This window comes from Penaeus japonicus, unplaced genomic scaffold (genome assembly GCF_977035675.1).
Source record: "Penaeus japonicus unplaced genomic scaffold, GWHDUDI00000001_assembly GWHDUDI00000006, whole genome shotgun sequence".
In the NCBI taxonomy this organism is placed as follows: Eukaryota; Metazoa; Arthropoda; class Malacostraca; order Decapoda; family Penaeidae; genus Penaeus; species Penaeus japonicus.
Window position 1 is genome coordinate 36,029,647 of NW_028234408.1, and position 22,500 is coordinate 36,052,146.

The window sequence follows — 22,500 nt, forward strand, 5'->3', positions numbered from 1 at the left end:
CCTGGCAGACCTCTGAGGAGATTCGTGTGGAACCCGACATGGATTATAGATAGTGTTGCGAAAATCATAGAAGACCTCAGCGAAATGGATTTAGTGAAGAAAACAGTGCTAAGTGATAGTGCATTGACAACACATTGGGATTTCTATGAACTACAATGAAAAAAATCACCAAGCTAAACATACATTTAGTGTGTTTGGATGTGGATGTGAAACATTGTTTGGAAATATTATAGACGAGCATTATATTTTTGTAATGAATTATATTTTCATTTCAAAATTTGTCAGGACGACTATGGATGACGCGGGTGTGTTTGCGTGTGCGTGCGTGTGCATCTGTATTCGTTTTTGTACTATATTTGTACAGGTGATAACGTTTTAGTTGAAGGCGAAACTCCGTGCATAGTGGTCACTGTAGGAAGCTATTGAGCTGGATAGATCACGTGCATACTGGCTTCCTTGAATTTATATAAATGTAAATACTTTTTCTTCTACCTTAGAACTGTCGCATATAATGAATACTAACACATTGCCGTAGATTTGTGATAATCTGTGAAATCATTTTCATCAACAAGATAAATATTAGAGCCGATGACATGCATACGATTAATGGGCTTTAGGTATGATGATGAGGAATATGAGTACTGAACAGTATTGCTTGGGGAATACTGTTACCTGTTGGTAAAAGATCTCTCTTCACTTACGTGTGCATTCGTTATCGTGTGTGTGTAGGGGTGGTGATTGATGTGTTTATAAGTAAGTAGATAGAGGAATTAACTTGAGAGAGATTAGGGAAGGGTAAGGGGGTTAGAGAGGGAGAAGGGGAGGTAGAGGGAGAGAGGAAGGAGAAAGGGAGGGAGGGAGAGAGAGGGAGAAGGGGAAGGAGGGAGAAAGAGGAAGGAAAGAGAGGGAGAAAGAGGAAGGAAAGAGGGAGAAAGAGGAAGGAAAGAGAGGGAGAAAGAGGAAGGAAAGAGAGAGGAGAAAGAGGAAGGAAAGAAAGAGGAGGAAGAGGAAGGAAAGAAAGAGGAGGAAGAGGAAGGAAAGAGAGAGGAGAGAGAGAGGAGAGAGAGAGGAGAGAGAGAGGAGAGAGAGAGGAGAGAGAGAGGAGAGAGAGAGGAGAGAGAGAGGAGAGAGAGAGAGAGAGAGAGAGAGAGAGAGAGAGAGAGAGAGAGAGAGAGAGAGAGGGAGAGAGAGAGAGAGTGAGGGAGAAGGAGAGAGAGTGAGTGAGGGAGAAGGAGAGAGTGAGGGAGGGAGAAGGAGAGAGAGAGAGAGAGAGAGAGGGAGAAGGAGAGAGAGAGAGAGAGAGAGAGAGAGAGTGAGTGAGGGAGAAGGAGAGAGAGAGAGAGTGAGTGAGGGAGAAGGAGAGAGAGAGAGAGTGAGTGAGGGAGAAGGAGAGAGAGAGAGAGAGAGAGAGAGAGAGTGAGTGAGGGAGAAGGAGAGAGAGAGAGAGAGAGTGAGGGAGAAGGAGAGAGAGAGAGAGAGAGTGAGGGAGAAGGAGAGAGAGAGAGAGAGAGAGAGAGAGAGAGAGAGAGAGAGAGAGAGAGAGAGAGAGAGAGAGAGAGAGAGAGAGGGAGAAGGAGAGAGAGAGAGAGTGAGTGAGGGAGAAGGAGAGAGAGAGAGAGTGAGTGAGGGAGAAGGAGAGAGAGAGAGAGTGAGTGAGGGAGAAGGAGAGAGAGAGAGAGAGTGAGTGAGGGAGAAGGAGAGAGAGAGAGAGAGAGAGGGAGGGAGAGGGAGAGAGAGAGAGAGAGAGAGAGAGGGAGAAGGAGAGAGAGAGAGAGAGAGAGAGAGGGAGAGAGAGAGAGAGAGAGAGAGAGGGAGGGAGAAGGAGAGAGAGAGAGTGAGTGAGGGAGAAGGAGAGAGAGAGAGAGTGAGTGAGGGAGAAGGAGAGAGAGAGAGAGTGAGTGAGGGAGAAGGAGAGAGAGAGAGAGTGAGTGAGGGAGAAGGAGAGAGAGAGAGAGTGAGTGAGGGAGGAGTGAGTGAGTGAGTGAGTGAGTGAGAGAGTGAGAGAGTGAGTGAGTGAGTGAGATGGAAGGAGAGAGAGAGAGAGTGAGTGAGGGAGAGAGGAGAGAGAGAGAGAGAGAGAGAGAGAGAGAGAGAGGGAGAGAGAGAGAGAGAGAGAGAGAGAGAGAGAGAGAGAGAGAGTGAGGGAGGAAAGAGAGAGAGAGAGAGAGAGTGAGGGAGGAGAGAGTGAGGGAGAAAGAGAGAGTGAGTGAGGGAGAAGGAGAGAGAGAGTAAGAGAGAGAGAGTGAGTGAGGGAGAAGGAGAGAGAGAGAGAGAGAGAGAGAGAGAGAGAGAGAGAGAGAGAGAGAGAGAGAGAGAGAGAGAGAGAGAGAGAGAGAGAGAGAGAGAGAGAGGAGAGAGAGGAGAGGGAGGAGAGAGAGAGAGAGAGTGAGTGAGTGAGTGAGTGAGGGAGAAGGAGAGAGAGAGAGTGAGGGAGAAGGAGAGAGTGAGTGAGTGAGTGAGTGAGTGAGTGAGTGAGGGAGAAGGAGAGAGAGAGAGAGAGAGAGAGAGAGAGAGAGAGAGAGAGAGAGAGAGAGAGAGAGAGAGAGAGAGAGAGAGAGAGAGAGAGAGAGAGTGAGGGAGAGAGAGAGAGAGAGAGAGAGAGAGTGGGTGAGGGAGAAGGAGAGAGAGAGAGAGAGAGAGAGAGAGAGAGAGAGAGAGAGAGAGAGAGAGAGAGAGAGAGAGAGAGAGAGAGAGGGGGGGGGGGGGAGAAGGAGAGAGGGAGGAGAGAAAGAGAAGCTAAAGGTGAGATATCGTAGATGCCTTAAGGGAGTGGGCGGGGGCGCAGGTGGTGGCGGGTGCGTTGGAGGGGAGCCCTAAATGTGTCTGGCCGCGGCGTGTGACGGTAATTGATACGGAAGAGCGCCACAGTAGCTCTGTGGACTGTTTATACCTCAGTGGTTGGTTTGCTATGGGTAATGCGAGGTGGGTGCTGTATGAGTATCTTGGTTTGTCTGTCTATTGGCATGTTATTTCGTGCGGGTTGAGAGTAACGTAAGGTTTGAAATTCGGCTGCGCGGCGAGTCATGACGTTCTAATATTCAGTCTTCGTTATGAAGGGGAAGGTAGACACGCTGCAGACACGTTTAGGCTTCTTGCTAATGTATCCGAGTCATTAAAGGATAGTTTGGTTTGCGTATAAGGGTTACAGAAACAGAGTTAATGGCCGTGTGCTTCTGTTTAAATAATGCTCTTATCCTCAAGCAGTATCACAGTCAGCACTTAATCCGGACCAAAAATTAGTTCGGCTTAGTGGCGGTTCTTCGGACGGGTTTCCCCCTTGTGTTGTTTTCGCATCTTCATTGCTTAAAGGGAGGCCCAGGTGCCCCGGCCATTGTGTTCAGAGTTGTTAAGTGTATTGAGTGTCAAGAAAGGGAATGCGACAAATGCATTAAACTTTCGTGAATGGAGGGTCAAGAGAAGGCGACGGAGCAATTTAAATAAATCCACCTTTCTCTCTTTCTTTCTTTCTCTCTGTCGCCTTATATCTGTCCATCGTGTGTATGCGAGAGCGCATGTCTTTCTACTGATGTGCAGATATATATATATGTAAGATTTGCAGTAACACGCATATTGCAAGTGCTTATTCAAGTGTTAGTGTAAGAGAGGCTAAGGAAGTGTGAAGGACGCTGTGCAGCCGTATTCTAGGTCTGGAGGGTGAGGGCGTCATATGGCAAAGGACCCCGAGATACTGTTCCCACACAGTTAACATCCTGGCGGGTGTTCCTGCTTGGCGTAGATCCTCCAGATGTGGGCCGCGATAACCTCCAAGTCGCCGCACAGGAAGCTTGCTCCGGCGGGGAACTCCTGCTCTCCTTTTTCTTCTTCCGCGGCGAATTGTATTTTCCTTTTGGAGACCAAAACCCAAGGAGTGCTTTCAGGAAGTGCGCGCAGGTGTAGTAGGGTGGGTTGGAGAGCAACCACACTCCACTCCAGCCCATTCTTAACCTCCGTGTAGTGCGATCGTGTCGGTGCAAGGCGAGAGGGGGTTATGCACGGACGCTCTTTACCCGGCCTAAATGGGTGGCGTTTGGGGGGTTAAGAGGATCAGGAGAGGATTGTTGTCGGGTTTGGGATAGAGGAGGGGGGGGGGGTGGAAGCATAGATCGGTAGGTGGGTAAGGGGGTTAGGGGAGTGATGAGGCAAGACGCTGCAAGGTTAGGGGATGGAAGGCGAGTGGTTTCGTTGCACATATCCCGTGATTGGAATCTATTATGACTGGATGTTGTGGGTATGATTGGCCACATCAAGTAAACCACGCATTGCGCATACTCTCCTGGGCCCTCGGTGATGAAAGAATAGAGATTGGGTGAATTGGCCGAGAGCAACACAACACACTTAGCGAAGGGCGAGGGAGGGGAGGGAGGAGCGTCGCGTGTGCAGTTTAGTATGTAGAAGGAAGGTAAGGGTACCTGTGAGGACTAGGTTTTAATCCGAGGTAAGGACGACGTGTTTTTATGTGAGGATGCAAACTTAGATATGAGGTAGGTGCGTCGTGTGAGTAATAGGATTCTGCGAAAGAGAGAGAGTCACGTGAGGAACTGAGGACGAAAAGCAGAGTAGGGTGGGAGGCTGAGTCACGTGCTTCACCGGGGGACAGGAGAGCGGCAGACGCGACCTTGCCACGACGCACGGGAGAATATCACGTACTTCTCCCGGTCTCCGTCGCCTTAGCGTCTCCTGCAGCTTAGTCGGAAATAAGAGAGGGATCTGAGGCGAGATTGCAAGTCCATTAACTTCTGTACATAGAAGGGGGGGAGGGGCTTAACCTTAAAGCAGCTCGAGAGACGGGTGATTTTAGTTTACGTGATTAGCAGTTGAAAAATGTCAGAATAATTATCTCCTAAGTACAATAATCAAGGATGCCAAAACCTTGACGTTTTCCCCGGGAATATATATATAAATATCGGTACTCGGATGGTATTTTCGTCGCTTTGCATGACCGTTAGAGTTCCTTGCAAACCGAGCAACGGAAAAACTCGATTGGCCCAGCATATGGTCGGAGGGGAATTTAACAAATCGGGGGAAGGTTCTCGGGTGTCGTTGGCGGCTCACAGGTGATGCTGCTGTTGTGGGTTAGGGGGTCATTATACTCCATTGATCCCTATCAACAGCATCTCGTCTCATCCCGTCCTTCTACTCATCCTTTTCTGCTTTGTTCTTTCTCGGCATCGTCATCTTTTTCATGTTTTTCCGCTCTTCTTCTCTTTTCTTCTTTTTCTACTCTTTATCTGTTTTGTATTCCGTTTCCTCTTTATCTTACTTTTTTCTCCCTCTCCCTCACTTCTCCCTCTCCCTCTCCCTCACCCTCTCTCACTTCTCCCTCTCCCTCTCCCTCACTTCTCCCTCTCCCGCTCCCTCTCCCTCTCCTCCTCCCCCACTTCGCCATCCCCACCCATGTCACAGCCTAAATGAAAAGTTCAGCAAGGAGGCAGAGAGATGGATACTGAAACCGTTGGAGGGAAAGTTTGTATTTTGACATCATTGTTACCAACACTTTCGCAAGCACAAGAGGCAACACGAGGCACCATCTCGTCGGGGCTTGTGGCAGGCACTTGTTTTCATCTCGGGCCGAGGTTGAAGGTCGGAGGCATTGGCCGTGTAGCTGCGGTTTTCCTCGGGTGATTGCCCAATACCGCAGATTCGATAGGCAGGTGGGCGAGTGGGCGGAGGGTGGGTTGAGTGGGCGTGTTCGCTCTCTCTTACCTAACGTCGGATGGCCTCATCATTGGTGGAGCCAGGCGTTTTATGCCCAGTTTCAGTCGAGGGGTTAGTGGGTTGTGGGGATGGGTGTGGGCTCGGACATCAATAAATCCTCGTTTGGTTTGTGTATTCCGTAGTTGAACAAACACTTCTGAACGCCTCGCCATGCGGGTCGTATGTGTGTGTGGAGGGGGGGGGGGCTGGAGGTGCAGCTGGTGACAACAAAGGTCGACGGTGGAATTGTGGTGATGGAGGCAATCGTGTTATTTTGTAATTGCACTAACGATGCGCGTCGTGCAAGCAACAAGGTCGTTCTCGGTGTCTTGAATTAACCTCTCGTTCTCTTGCTGAAAGAGATAAGCGATTATCTGGCGGACCGATGTGTTAGCGAGAATTAGTTACGCGGGAGTGGGATTATAAGCATGTATTTAAGGAATAACTGCTTGTCAGTTACTTCAACCCGAGATGAGGCTTGAGTGTTCTTTGGAAATCGTTTTTATTTGTTGCGTCTTAACTTTTTTTTTTTTTTACTCAAGTGTTGAATATGATTCGCTAAATATTTGAACATGACTAAGAAATCGTTTTCCTTCGCCGAGTTTGTAGATAATATTTCAACGGGAATTAGTTTCTTGCATTTACATAGAGAAAAGCGAAAGATCTTGCTACATAAAGTAATGTCCTCATGGTGATTCTCCCTGATAAATATTGATTCCCTCGTCAGACAGTCAGTTGTGTAATGGCGAAGAGCTATTTGTAAGCCTGGCTTTTCATTATGCACTATAAGCGAGGCAAAAACGATAGCGAACGGCGGCGACTGTCGGTATTGCGTGGGCTTCAACGTATCATACGAACCTTCTTTATTATTCATTTGATCGATGTACTCAAGCTCAAGGCCTTGCGTGTCCATCGGCGGTATGTTGCTGTATGCTGTATGTTGCCGGTATTTACTCTAAGCAACATTTGTTGCTCATGCTCAGTCGGGAGTTGGTTATGGGGAGGAGGAGTTGCAATAGGTAGACAAAGAAGGAAATTGAGTTTGTTTGGGGTGTGCGTGTGCGTGTCCGTGTGCGCCTGTGCGTACTTACATATATATGTACGTGCGCGCTTATGCTCAGCCAGCAGTGGGGTAATGGGAGGTGGGTTGCAATGGGGATGCAAAGTGGGTAGAGAGGTTGCCTTTTGTGGGGCTGAAGAGGAGTGAGTGGGCGTGGGGCGGGGTGAGGGGGCGTTCCAAGTGAGGATTTATGACACAAAGTCATTGCCTTAATCGATGTATCGACTTTATGGGAGTTCCTTTGCCAATCCCAAAATGCTTTCGAAAGATTTCCATGCACTAGACCGCCTATTAATTGGCAGATCTAATCTTCGGTGGAGAAATGGAAGACTGTTATGTGACGTCTCGTTCCAAAACAGCGCATGTTTAGAATGGTTAATGAGCGAAGTCTCTCTTATGACATTCGGCTTTGCATCAAGTCAGAAGTAGGAGTCACCCGCTAAGGAGGCGACGCCAGCGCACACCTCCTTCATTGCCTCTCTCTTATGGTGGCGAGTGGGGCACGTGCATACACAACACGCATGCGGATTGCTTACGTTCGCTCACTCGTCTGTGTTGATCTGCTTTCACTCTCTGTCTCTTGTGTTTCTCTCTCTCTCTCTCTCTCTCTCTCTCTCTCTCTCTCTCTCTCTCTCTCTCTCTCTCTCTCTCTCTCTCTCTCTCTCTCTCTCTCTCTCTCTATCTATCTCAACTCAACACAACTCATACTCAGTCACTCTCTCACTATTTACGATGATGCCCAGCTTGAATCTCGTCATCGTCACGCTGTGATGATGACATTAAAGGAGAGGATGTTATATGCCTTTTTCGCCGCCAAAACAAAACAAAACAAAACAAAAATAATTACTCAATTTACCTTTTTGATTCGCAGGATATTGTACTTAAAGATTATTAGAAAAAAAGAATAACTTTTATGTGCCAAAGGAAGGGACACTGTGATGAAATCAGTATTATCAATTGATATTTGTGTTGACTAAAAAAAGTAATACAGATTTAGATAGAAAAGGAATTATCCGCAACTGCACTAACAAATGATGATAAATGTCATTTAATTTGTGAGACTTAAACGCAGGAGCGAGTTACAGTGTATCAAATATTGTGTGAGTACAGTGTTGAAAGTGCCGGTGCACCTGCTCTGTGCCACCGTATATACGCCAGTCAGTAGGTAGTAGTAGAGTGCCGCGGTGCCTGGTGATGTGCTTCACCGGGCGGCTGTAAAAACCGCAAGATTACCGCCGGGAGGAGATCCAGCAGCGGTGGCAGCGGGGGCACAGGCAGGCTCCGGGCTGCCACTGCTGCTGTTGTGGCAGACGCCGACGCCGGCATGGATCGTCGCTCGAGATCGCCGATGAAAAAGCCGGAAATTAAACGGCGTCCACTGAGCATCACGCGCCGCCGACGCACCTCGGTGGATGAGGGCCGACAGGTCACACACGCTCGCAGTAAGTACTCGGCGGGAAAAGGCTAAGTGGACTACCACTTGGAACTAGTTTTAGAACAGGGTGATGAATGAATAAGTAACATTGAGAATTTCGGTATTCAAATGAGGTAATGCATTGAAAAAAATACTTGTTTATTGCTGTGCATATCACTTATTTTTTCTATAAACACACACACACACACACACACACACACACACACACACACACACACACACACACACACACACACACACACACACACACACACACACACACACACACACACACACACACACACACACACACACACACACACACACGCATACACACATACACATATATACACATGTGCGTGTCTACGTATCTACGCACAAGTGAGTATGCATTTGAATATCAGGTAACAAGTAAAAATTATTTCATGGCTTCAATCGAGGCAGTTTCGGTGGTTAGCCTCCGGTCTGTAATTAGAAACAAAACTATTGTTATTGTAGCGAGAGTTATGTGCCATAGAAAATTGATTGTCACTTTCCCCCACAACAGTAACCAGGCTACCAACATCGATTTTTTTTTATTTGGTATCGACGAAAACTCAAATGTTTAAACTTAAAAGCGCCGCTGATGGTGTCTTCGAAATGGCGTTTGTTGTGGTAGTGAAAGAGTTGGAAATTTTCAGATTTTTAGGTTGACCATCAAGGTGAAGTGCTGGAACTAGCTTGTAAGCATGTGCTTTCTTTGTGCCATCATGGCAAGAAGTGAGAGAAAATGTATGCGTAAATATTCACATATGTATCTGCAAACATATTATCTCTCTCTGTCTCTCTCTGTCTGTCTCTCTTTCTCTCTCCCTTTCTCTCTCTCTCTTTCTCTCTCTCTCTTTCTCTCTCTCTCTCTCTCTCTCTCTCTCTCTCTCTCTCTCTCTCTCTCTCTCTCCTCTCTCTCTCTCTCTCTCTCCTCTCTCTCTCTCTCTCTCTCTTCTTTCTCTCTCTCTCTCTCTTCTCTCTCTCTCTCTCTCTCTTCTCTCTCTCTCTCTCTCTCTCTCTCTCTCTCTCTCTCTCTCTCTCTCTCTCTCTCTCTCTCTCTCTCTCTCTCTCTCTCTCTCTCTCTCTCTCTCTCTCTCTCTCTGTCTGTCTGTCTGTCTGTCTGTCTGTCTGTCTGTCTGTCTGTCTGTCTGTCTGTCTCTTCTCTCTCTGTCAGTTTCTCCCTCTCTCACTCAACCAACCAACCAACCAACCATAGACCCACCCACCTACTTGTATACGGACACGGGCACGTACACCCGTACATAGATATAGAAATAGAGCTATCTTTTGTATTTTGTCCTGTTTTCCATAACTATTCTCATGGTTAGTGTTGTTATTGTTGATTTCGTTTTTGTAAATTCTGCAAACTATACTGGTGTTAACATTCCAGTCTAGTTTGCTCGCTAAAGCTGATTTGCATCGTGGCAGGCTGATACAGCAGCCGGTTTAAAGACACCAGAACCACGCAGCTCCATTGAATAAACTGGATCTTAGGAGTAGAGCGGTTCAGTGATGCTCAATATGGCTTTGTTATCTGGAATTGGGCAGTGAAAGATACTAGATCGGGTCGGCGCAGGAAAGGTAAACACAGTCAGGTTCTGTGGAAGACTTCCAGTACCAGGTTTGGATTGTGAGGACTGGCAACCCTGTGCGGCGGTAAGTGTCATTCTCTTTGCCTCTTCAACTCACGCGACAGGTAATGAGATGGTGCACTTAGATGAGCTGTCGCCCAGGTGGCCCCTTGCAACGAGTCTAAGGAGAGAGATAGTGCGCATGAAGCCGGGAGGCTGGAATGAGGAAGGGGCGAATGGCGACACGTAGGAACCTGCCCGAGCCAGCTCCTATTCAACTCTCCGAGTCTCGGCTGCACCTCTTTTTCTCGAGGCAGAGACCATGTACTTGCTTGTTATTTAACCGTCCCCACCTACCTGCCTTTCGCTCCAACGTACCTGTTTTTTAGGCGTATACGTGTTGTGGAACACGGGGCGTGAAAGGACGACAGCGAAGGTGTGGGCGGGTGTAGGTGGGGGAACGTGGGCGAGTTAGCACCGACTCGAAGGCAGGTTCTGCTGGCAGGACCAACGGGCTAGTCCATGTCCCGGTGCCAACAACCTCTGCCTTCGGATGCTGATATAAAGACAACACTTTTTGATTGCCGGGGGTTATGTCTAAAGTCATTATTCTTGGTTTAATCATATGTAGACATAAGTGACTTATTTAACATTTAATGATGACTTTGGGCATTGCTGCGCAGTAACCTTGAAGGGTGAAGGCTTGTTGTACTTTATTGCTTGGCCTTATCTTACGTGGTCCGGCCGCTTGAGTTACGATTATATTCTGATAATGGACTGGATCGAGAGAGCTGTTCGCTGGGTGACGTAAGTGCCCTCTTTGACGGTCATGGGGATAACGAATATGTGGAATGTAATACTCTTCAGGAAACAATTAACCTTGGCTTGAAGGTAGCTTATTTGTGGAGGCAAAGTCCGAAAATAAACTTAATGTCGCAGAAATATCTTGAATGTTGTGGAGTCGAGCGTTGGGTTGATTTCACCATCCTGTTCCTGTTCTGCATGGCGCAACGACAGTATCTGGAGTAATCGAAAACCCCTTAATCTCTGGATGTGCCAGTCCAGTTGGAGGAGGCGGGTCCAGCCCTAAAGGAGGGAGAAAAAGAGATGATGGAAGAGGTGGAAAGGAGGAGGTGGAGGAGGTGGAAGAGGCGCAGTTAGAGTAGGAGGAGGAGATGGAAGGGAAGGGGAAGCGGAAAAGGAGATAGAGATAGGGGAAGTAAAGAGGGGTGTAAAGGGGAGAAGGAGTGGATGAAGAGAAGAACGTAGAAGTGGAGGAGGAGATGTAAGTATTCGTGGTGGAGGAGGAAAATAGGTAGGTAGAGGTGGTAGTTTAGGTCTCTTTGGTGGGTGGATTGTTTGATACAGTAAAAGGCTACGGCAGAGAGACCGCTTGACCTCCTATTTTGACGTCTTGTGGCGTTGGATGGCTATGTGGGTTGAGCTGGTAGGTGCCTGTGTGATATACAGAACATCTTCGTGTTCTTCTTAGAGTGTACCACTTTTACCAATTCGAAGTATAAGCTAGATGATGATCTGGGGAAACTGTTAAAGGATTTTTATTCAAATGAATGGGCTTGCGTAAAGGGCTAAATTCTATAGCCTCTTTATGGACGTTATTATGGGGTAAGGTGCATTCTTTCGATGGTTGTTTCATGATTGTTAAATGTGAATTGATTGGCACCGTACATTTCAAGTATGCTTATCTGGAGCACAGTGGAGTCCGAATTAGTGTCCCGAGAACACCTGGTGTGTGTCTCCTTTCTGACGTGTTCGAGTGAACAGGTTTATTGCACACCCCACGTTATTCGCTGTTTCCATCATACTTGCAAATTACACGGCATTTATTTCTTCACGTCGTATCAGTGGAGGTAATTACATCCAGCCGTCATTTTTTTTTCTCTTTTTTCAACCCCGAACGAGTGTTGGTGGTAAGTAGAACTCACGACTCCGCCAAGGCTTCGCTCTGCCTTCACATCATTAGCAGGTGCATGACGTCAGCGGCCGGTAACTGACTGCCTTGGTGGTTTTGCCGCCCGTATTGCAATGCAGCGCCACGCCTTCCGAGTTAGTCACCTTGCCTTGGAAATGGCAAAACAAATATGTAAAGCTACTGCAGTTCCATCTAACTGTATGTTGGATACGAAATCAGGTTTGTTTTTATTTTTAGAGTTAGATTGTGGGGATTTAGACGAGAGACAAAAAGCAAGAGCATAAGAAGCAGTAAACTATTCTCACGTTTTCGTTACAGGAGCCTGCTCTTTGGTTAATAATCATTGGAAACATAAAAGCTCTCAACAAAACTGTTTAATCAATAGTTAACCGTTTGGATTGATTCTAGAAAATGTGAGTCATGCGTGAACTTAGTAGGAGTTATGTTTACCTAGGAACTTCTGTTAATGTCACAAATATATGACAAGGAGTCTGAGAGATTTAAGAAGAAATATCCATTTTTTTCTGTATGTATGTATTTTTGCGCAAGAATATTAGTGGCGGGACATGATTAATGCTGTAGCTGTCCAGTGTTGTGAAATATTTATGCAATTGTATGGATTAATGCAAGGTTCACATTTTACCGTCCTCCTGCAAGGAAATTGCAGTGCATAAAGACTACGGGCGACAGGCGATGCACATTAAATACCAGTTGTATCAGAGACAGGACGTGGAGCTGCGCCGTGCGTGATCTCACCTTTACAAGGTCCTTTCCCACATGTGTGATCCCCGCCTTTACAAGGACTCTTCCCTCGCCTACTGCAAACTTCCGCCTACGTGGGAGCTCGGAAAACACCTGGGTCTTTGGGGCTTTCGTTCAGGGAGAGTTGTTGTCTTGGCTCTCCTTTTTCTGTCTTTCTTCTTTGTGTGTTCTTCGCCTTTCTTTCGTTTTTCCGTTCTCACTTCTACCTGAAGGAATGTGTCGGTTTGTGTGGTATGGTTGGCATTTCCGCCGTCTGACGTATCCTAACTTTGAATTCTTCTTATGCGGCTTGACCAGTTGCATCATGCACGCCCTCTTACGTGAGGTCATCGGTGTCTTCATGTATTTCTTGCCTCTCAGCTCACACTTTGCTATGCAGTGTGCACTTGTACATTGTACACTCACCACGTGGCGTACCCGCTTAATACACCATCTTTAAGGCTAAGATTAACATTGTCGAGAATCGTGGAAATAGGCCTTTGTTCAACAATAGACTTTTAATCGATGAGGATCATGACGATGAGGATGAGGATGATCACTATCATGATCATGACGATGAACAACTCCTAAGGGGCCTCTGAGCAGGTGTGCGAAGAGCTGTGCCAGTACAGTGACCCCGGTAGTAATGGTACCCGGTACTTGCTATGCAGGTCCGTGGACTCATTTCAAGCTACCACGGATGGGCATAGTCATCCTGTTGTATTACCGAGAGGTTCAGTGCTATGCATGAATAGTATTTGTTTACAAGAGTACGGAATCAGTTTGTAGATCATAGTTTTCCCAGTCATTTATGTAACAAGGAATATGTGTTAAGCATTATTATAACTTTCACATCTTCACATGATAAATGGCTTTAACATTGTAATTGCTGGTAATGTGGACGCAGGCGTAATGATACAAAAAGTTTTTTGATGTTGTATTAGTACATCAGATAAAGCTTTGGTAATGCGAAGGCAGTAGCGATGCCCAAATGATGAATATAAAATTATACTTCCTCCTTTGATGTTGTGGGATTATAACAGCTAATAAAATGAAAACAATATGTAGTCGTCCGGGTTTTATGGCCTTGATCATGACGTTATAATAAGGTTGTTGTTTCGTCTTGATGGAAAGAGTGGGGGCAGTGGGAGGGGGAAGGGGGAAGGAGAGGGGTCAGAGGTAGGCAGAGGGCGACCTTCTGGATGACGCCTATCATCCTCCCCCCTCCCATTGCTCTTTACCCCCCACCCCCTCTCGGATCCTGACCTTCGATCTTCACTATCCTTTTGTCATGTCGAATAATTACATGGCGTTGTGGTTATGCCTCACCATGGTATTGTCTTGCGTGTCGTTGTAAGGACGTTGCAGGCCCCAAGGATCGTGGTCGCATGATTGGCTTTTTTCCGTGGTTGAAAGGGCATTGAAAAAAAAGTATTGTTAGACTTCGTTAGGGTTGTATTCATGTTTGTGTCGAAGTGCCTTTAAGCCGTAATGAATATGCCTAGGTTTGTGTCATTGGCCCCTATTCCTGATTAGCAGTGTCAATATTGTTTATCATTTCGGTGAATGAACACAATTATAATTATTTATTGAATATAGTAGTTTGACACTTTAGACTAAGCTCAGTTGAAATATTAGCATCTATACGTCTGTTAAGCACTTTTACATGTTTGCTCATATTCGCTAAGTGACTTTTTGTTCTCCATTTTTTTTCTTTTTATCTGTGGAGAAAATAAGGGAAACCAACCCGTACAAGTAAGCAACCCGTCTGTCTGGTCGGGAGAGGCTCTTTTCCTGAGCGAGCGGCCATTAAGTAACGTTGGCCTGCAAAGATTTCGGGGAGGACAAGGACCGAGGAAAAAAAAATTAAATGTGTGACCGCCTCTTCTTCTGAAATTGCCATTCTGAAAGAAATGTTCTGGTGAAGGACATGGTTTCCGCTCTGTTGAATCGGAGTGCATGAGGCTGAATAGAGTTAATTTTTTTCTTCTTCTTTTAAACTTTGGCCTCGTCTTTTGGTATGGTGATTGGCTTTCGAAAATTGTGAAGAACAACAGGCAGATTAGAATGTTCACAGACAGGCTCACTAGGACAAAGTGAAAAGATGTTTATTCAGCAAGCAGGCTGGCAAAGTGTTTGATTATACTTTTCTAAGGGTGTTTATCCGATTCGGATTGTACATTTTGAGTACAAAACGTTTCACGAATCTCTACTTTTCATATTACATAATGTGTGTAACTTAATAATATCACTGATTGCCACTTCAATATCAAAGTGGCGTTGTACGATTATATCATATGTTTAATGATTTTGTAAATACCGCGCCTATGGCTCGGTTTATTATGTTAATGATGTAGTTTGTGATGTAATTACTAGTATATGAAATGTATTAATACTCTTTATCTTTTATTTCAGGTAAGTTGAACGAAACCCGCTTTGTAATGACTTGTAAGACCAGTAGCAACCGTTCTTGCACTAAGGTAAGTTAGCTCTCAAGACGCCAGGCGACAGGCGGGACGGACAGCGAGGACAAAGAAGAAACAAGCAAAAGCAATGAGGAAAGAAGACTGCACAGGCTTGATTCACAAGTTGGCGACTCCGTGATTTTGCGAGCCTTTCGGGGGTGGGTGGTTGGGCGGGCGGGCGTGCACAGGGGGTGGGGGGTAATAGGAGGAAGCGCAAGACAATAGGTCCAGGAAGATCGAGGAAACGGGGCATGCCCTTGACCCTAGACCCCGCCCCTTCCTTCTCCTACTCCGCCTTTCCTATTTTTTTTATTTTCTTTTTTCAACTCAAGCTTATTTGTTCTCTTTGCACTACTTTTCCCTTCTTTTTCTTCTGTTGGTTCTGCCTTTGATTCATCTTCTTTTCCTCCACCTCCTTCTCCTTCTCCCCTCCCCCTTCCTCCCCCCCTCCACAACCCCTTCCTCTCTCCACCCGTCCCTCATTCAAACTCGATGCAGTCTCCTTATCGCCTCGAACAGGTTGTAAAGGGAGAAGGAGTGGGCGGTAGATGCAACAGCTGCGTCGACTTGCCGCGGGCGGCTACGAGGTTTATGCTGCAAATTTAAGGCTTCAGGGAAGTGACGCTCGAGTACATTTACTACTGGTACATGACCAGTACCGTTGATGCGTTGATTGTGTGTATGTGTATTATAGAGAGTGTAGCAATATAGGCAGATAAAGGGAAAATCCGTTTTTTTTTTTCATGATATTCAGATAAGTCATGGAAGACGAGCGAGCGCTGATGCAAGACGTGAAAGCTGTGTTGGAGATTACTTAAAAGATTTTTGTTAAAGCTGCGGAAATGATCGCGTGCAATTGCTATGTAATTTTGCTCAGGAGCCGCGTTACTGGTTGATTAAAGGCGGTTTTAATTACACGGCAAAAAATGTTTGATGATTAGCTTTTCGTGCATGGTGGAATGGCCAAAGGCACCGAAGGGAATTGGACTAATCTAGTACCCATGTTAATTAACTGTTAAGAAATATATATTTTTTATGGCAATTACAGCTCGGTTCCTCCTAGCCAATGCCCACTCACCCCGCCCCCCTCCCTATCACCCAGTATTTGCCCATTGAGACTCTCAAAGGACCGCTCACTGCACCTTGCATGGGACAAACACACAACCTCCCCCTCGAAACCAATTCTTCCACACGTTTTCTTTGTCTCCGAGCCGATAGCGAAGGCGCGTCTGCAGTCACCCTTGCGCAGGCGTGCCCACACCCGCTCGCCCCTCAGGTACACCGCACTCTTTCACACCTTGTCACGCATACCTGCATATTCTAGTATGTGCACTCGCTCTTGGCTCGCCCCTTTGTGTCGGGGGATTCTGGTGCACGTGGTGAAGAATTGCTTTTCAAAAGCAATGTGTTATTTCTGATTATCCGTGATCATTGATTTTTTTTTTCTCAGTTCTTTCGTGTCATCATTTTACTTATAACTTTTACACACGCACATATATGCGTGTATGGATGGATGTATGTATAGATGTATGTATGTATGTATGTATGTATAAATATATGTATATATATATAATGCATATGCATATGTATATGTATATGTATATATATATGTACACACACACACACACACACACACACACACACACACACACACACACACACACACACACACACACACACACACACACACACACACACACACACTAACATATACATATATAGGTACACAAATATATACATACATATACATATATATATATACACAAATATATATATATATATATATATATATATATATATATATATATACATACACATATTTATACACAAATATATACATATATATACAAACAACACACACACACACACACACACACACACACACACACACACACACACACACACACACACACACACACACACACACACACACACACACACACACACACACACATACATATATATATATATATATATATATATATATATACATATATATATATATATATATATATATATATATATATATATATATATATATTGCCCTTTGTTTTTACTGCGTTGAAATTATTTTTTTTTTAAATTGAGGGACCGGAAAGATATTATCGAGGTTAATCTCGGGGTGATTAGCGGATTCGTAAACTAATTAAGACACAAAAGTAGGCCAAGGGGAATGAGTCGAGAAAGGGATGATTTTGAGATAGGACTGAATAAAGACTACGAGGAAGGTGAAATTCGGAAAATAGGTAAAATTGGAAACTGGGAGAAATGGCAATAAGGGAAAAAAGGTAAAGGAGGGAAAGGCAATAGGTATACGAAGAATGGAAGAGTAGAGATCAGTTAGAAGGAAAGTTGAATAAGAATATAGAATTACGAAATATTTCTGGTCAGTGAAGTGAGACTATCAGTGTCACCTCCCAGCTCGTCCAACCAGAATTCGAGGAATGAAATACAAACGCAATTATGATCGGTGTAATTGCTCTCTTGTCCTTCGCAAACAAAGGCGAGTGGCGTGTCCCGAGAGCGAGACACTTTCTTCCATTTTCGTTTCGACGGTAATTAGACACACCGGTTATCCGTCTTGGCAAGAAAGGACACACTGACCCAGTCTCGGTGATGGATCGTTAGTTTTACTGACATTGATTGTCATTATTATTTTTTTAATTATATGTTTTTCTTGTTAGACTTGGGTTATGTTTACCGCCATGGGAAAATATATGTTTGTTCTGTAACCGGAAATTTGCATTCTTAGTGTGGTTTATGGCGGGTATAACGCGCGCTGGAAAATACGGGAACATATAGCCCGGACGCATATATTTTCACGATAACAGAGGTTATGCACGAGATATTATCTAGGAATTGAGGCCCCACCCCTGAGACTGCGGATTTATGGATTCGGATACCGGAACGCCTGACGTCATTGGGAATCGGATTTGATCTCGCGGTATTCACGAAAACGCGCCGAGGCATCGCAGTCACCCGAAGGGCATACGGGCGCCGGGGCTGATTGATAAGGAAGGCGGAACTATACTCGGATGTGACTTACAAGTGGTACGAAGATGGATCGGGGGGAGGGGGGGCGACAGAGGCGAGCCGGGTATGGTATTGCAGAGGGGAGAAGCCTTGGTATTGGAAGAGGGCTGTTTAAGTTATTGATCAAGTCTCACGGTTTCGTGGAAGAGGTGACGACGGCGGCGGCGGCGGTGGCGCACATACACACACATGGGCAGGCATGCGGCGGCCACGCGCACTTAACACGTGTATTGATAAGCCATTACTTTTGCTTTCGCCATCTTGGTTCCTGGCGGTCTTTTGTTCATTGAGGAGGCGACAGGCTTGGCTGTTCACTTGTATAGGTTTTGGCGACCGAATATTAGGAATATGTGTGCTCATTTAGGAACCTGGGTATTATAGAGACTCAAGTCATATATTTATATATATTTATATACATACATATTTACATATTTGCATACTTACATATATACATATATACATATGTATATATGTATATATGTATATATACTCACACACACACACACACACACACACACACACACACACACACACACACACACACACACACACACACACACACACACACACACACACACACACACACACACACACACATATATATATATATATATATATATATATATATATATATATATACATATATATATATATATTTATATATATATATGTCTGTATGTATGTATATATGTGTATATATATGTATATCAAAACTTGATAGAATAGATAAAACCACATTTACACACCAAGCTATGGGTTCAGTCGGACCTTGACGCACGAGACGGGTCATACAAATGTATAAAAATCCACCCGAATCCTTTAAGCCAATATGTATGGAACCGAAGCCAGAGGGGACATCCAAAATGCGTCCCTACGAAACGTGCGGCCGCATGAACCAGAGTATTGAACCAACCAGTCATATTGGGGTTATGGGTAGGGGGCCACGGTCAGGAGGTAGATCGGACCTTTTTGTTATTTTCGGTGTAAATTTTATGATGGGGAGGGGGGGTAGGGTCGTTTTTATGTATTATATTTTTGTCGTTTTTCATGAAAGATTGAAGAATTGTAAGACAAAGTAAGAATAACCGAAGAAAAAAAGAGCACGGAGAGAAAGGGAGAGAAAGAGAAAGAAAGAGAAGGAGAGAGAATTGTAAGACAAAGGAAGAATAACCGAAGAAAAAAGAAGCACGGAGAGAAAGAGAGAGAAAGGGAGAGAAATTGAAAGAAAGAAAGAGAAAGCGAGGGAGAGAGGGGGAGAGGGAGGTGTACAGACAGGTGGCAAAAGAAGTATATGCATGTGTATAGTTATAAATTAACACGTTTCTTCAAAGGTTGAACCTTCACGTTGAACGAAGGGTGTTTTTGTCGACTGACAGTTTTGAATTGAGAATAATTTAACAAAGGGAAAAAATACAGTATTACAGACTTTACGTGCGTGGACCAGTAAGCAGCTCCCTTGCATGTAAACACCTCTCCCTCCCTCTCCCCTTCTCAGCAATTGTAGTCCCCCCACGCCCCCACCTCTCACCTGAGAGCACCCCCTCCCCTTCCGTTCCTCCCCTCGGGCCATGTCCCCTCGGCGGCCGCCCTACTGCCAGTGTCCTCGTGACGTTACCTGAGGTGGGGCGGCGGCCACGGTGCTCTGCGAAAGGATTACTGGAGGTGGTCGAGTTGACCGCGTGCCCTCACCACGTGCTGCGCCGCGCTCTGTCGTGTGGGTTTAGGTCCTTCCAAGACACTCGAGTGCTTGCTTGCTTGTTCGAAGAGGAGAAGAAAGTAATGACAGTGACAGAAACAGAGTATTTGTGGCAGAAGAGGATAATGGTACCTAGGCTACCGTGGTGATACCCGGTACTTGGAATGTATTGACTTGAACCTTGTGAATTCTTCCGGCTGGAATTTGACCCCAGTGTGTCATTTACCTCCTTTGGCATTTTTAGACCGACGATTGTGGAAGTGTCATACCTGGCGACGAGAGTATGAAACAATAGTCCTGAAATATGTTATTCGCTTCTCAACAAGAACTCGTTATGGTGGATGGAGTTTACGATAGCCAAATCTCATAGTGAAGCGTTGGGAAAATAAGTGTGTGTTTTGAGCTACATCATGTCGGCTTAGAGAAGACTACTGCTTTAGAAAAAAATAGTATGAATCGCGTAACATGCCATCCTAGAGAACGCTGTTGTGGAGCGAACACAGTTATTATTGGATGCCGTATCTGTATTCAAAGAACACTACGAGAAGCAGCTTGTGCATGGTAATGGCGGTTGAGGAAGCTAGATTATCGACTGGCGAGCGGTTCGGGGTTCACGTGTGGGTCGCTCATGCAGGAAATAGGTCCAGTCCCAGCGGAGGTTGATGTTGGGGAAGGCAGGGGGGGAGGGTGATGTGCGGGTGGTGGAAACATGCGAGGCGTGGGAGAGGGGAGATCTGTCATGCAAACACAAGTCGCATGGAACGATTCGCACGGTCGATTGACTGTGATTCATTAGTATCGTTGCACATGCATGATTAGGAGAGACGTTTTGACTTCTCGTGGAAGGGCGAGTCGTAATAGATAGGGGAGAGGTCGTACATTGACGGGAATAAGGTAATGTACCTTCTTGACGGTCAGGCAGGCTGTCTCTAACCGACTTTTCCATTTTCTGCATTCTCCATAATGAGCTTTTTTTCTCTCATTCCCATCAGCTCAAGAGATTAATTTCTTTCACATGAAGATATCCTAATAGAGAACAAAACAAAGATAATATGTGCGTGCGCGGGCAGGCAGATCCATTTCCCTACAATTTGCTTGATGGGTTTGGGGGATGGGGGGGGGCGACAACAATAGGCCTGGGCGAGTTCATGAGGAAATTTCCGATAGGAAGATCTGGCAATTATTCTTGTTGCTGAGGGCCTCCGTGACCAGAACAGGTGCATGTTTGTTTGAGGGTTTGTGGTATGAGTTTATCGAGGGCGTTGATAGGGATTCCCTCATGTATTTGTTATAATCTAGTAATTTGTGTGTTCTTCCAATATGTATGTGTATGTATGCATTTCGGGTATCTATCTATCTATATCTACATAGATAGATATATATAAATCTTGGTATTTGATTATAGAAATACACGCTTACATATTATACATATTTATTAGTATAATTATTGTTATTGTTATTTTTATTAGTATAATTCATTTGTGTATAACTTACTTTGAACTGAACTATGTTTAAGAAATGCGATAGATTACCGATTGGGGGCATCACCGAGCTCCAACAGTAAACCCCATTTTATTGTGCCACTGTAAGCTTGCTCCAGTACAGGTATAAATACCGTCGACGAAGAGAGAGATGCAAATGTAAAAGCAAATTAAGCCCCTATGACTGATTTTTAGATGCTGCTAGTGAGTTTCTTCGTCCCTAGATCAGTTGCAAGTGCAGACTCCTTCCTCGGGGAAGGTTGTTACCACAAGGTGGCGTCGTAGGCCTTGGTTCTCTTTCTTGCGTGATTGCGGCTGGGTCGAGTCTTACGTGTGGGGATTAATGTGTGTGGTCATACGATCTTACGCTAGTGGACAAATACAGAGTTGGGTGATCTTACGTTGTTTTCGTTTTTTACGTAATGAATGTATGTTTATTCAGTGATATTATGACGTATATTTGTAGAAGAGGTTTTACTAGATTATCTCTAGTAACTAGAGCAGCTTGTGCAGCTTGAACAAAAACCATAGCGTGCCATGTGTTCTCGTTAATAAACACGTGTTCCCATGGCAGGCGTCGTGACGTGTCCCACATTGAGCTGGCGTCGCCATGTCTTCCCCGAATGTCCCTGCTGTGTACCGACCTTCACTTGTCATTATGGTATATAGTCACCATGAATATGTTAAAGCGTTTAGAAAATGGTAATGAGAAGTGTATATTTAACGTTTTGATTGAGAAGGTTATATTTAAACGTTTGAAAAATGCTAATGGGGAAGGGTGGTATTAGATGAATGTAAACAGTATGTAAAGTTTTAAAGGACTCCAAGAATGCCACCCAGATATGACGGAGTTAATAATGGGATGTTTGGCAGTTGAATAAAGTACGAATCAAATATCGAGCGGGAAAGGTGTGCAAGTTTATGTCGATATAATCACTTAGTATCGAGCAAGCGATATGAATTATTTATTAGCAATGGTCAAGGTGACGCCAGCTTCCTAAGGCAGATCTATACGTATGAGAAGCAATTTTTACACTTTATTTTAAGAATTTACAAATGTGTATTTGGGTTGAGTGAAGTTTAGTTATTATGTGTACTGTATTTGGTCTATACATAAAGAAGAAGGATTTTAATTGTTTAAATTTCTGTTTTGCACACTTTTCATAAAATATGAATTTAAGAAGACGTGGGAGACTCCGTGGAAGAAGGGTGGGGTGTGGAGGGGGTACGATAGACCTGCGTAAGCATGAAGTATCAAGTGAAAGTAATCCCGCATCTACCTTATACCCCCCCCCCTCCCCTCCGACCGTCCGTCCGTCTCATTCATCCGCCGCTAGCCTTCCTTTTCCACGTGAATTAACGTTGCTGCACATTCTTTTTCGTTT

The 22,500-nt window shown here is 45.0% G+C and overlaps 1 protein-coding gene across 10 annotated transcripts in view; it reads left to right on the forward strand.

Moving 5' to 3' along the window:
- Nucleotides 1-22,500, forward strand: part of kat80 (katanin p80) — a 223,894-nt gene that overhangs the window by 117,088 nt on the left and 84,306 nt on the right. For 6 of the 10 annotated variants that reach the window (XM_086537939.1, XM_086537938.1, XM_086537930.1 and 3 more), the window contains exon 2: nucleotides 7,626-8,196. The exons of the other annotated variants lie outside the window; for them this stretch is intronic. In XM_086537939.1, coding sequence (XP_086394065.1) covers nucleotides 8,079-8,196 — 118 coding nt within the window. In that variant the 5' untranslated portion in view covers nucleotides 7,626-8,078. The remainder of the gene's footprint in view (nucleotides 1-7,625; nucleotides 8,197-22,500) is intronic. 10 annotated transcript variants of the gene reach the window in all.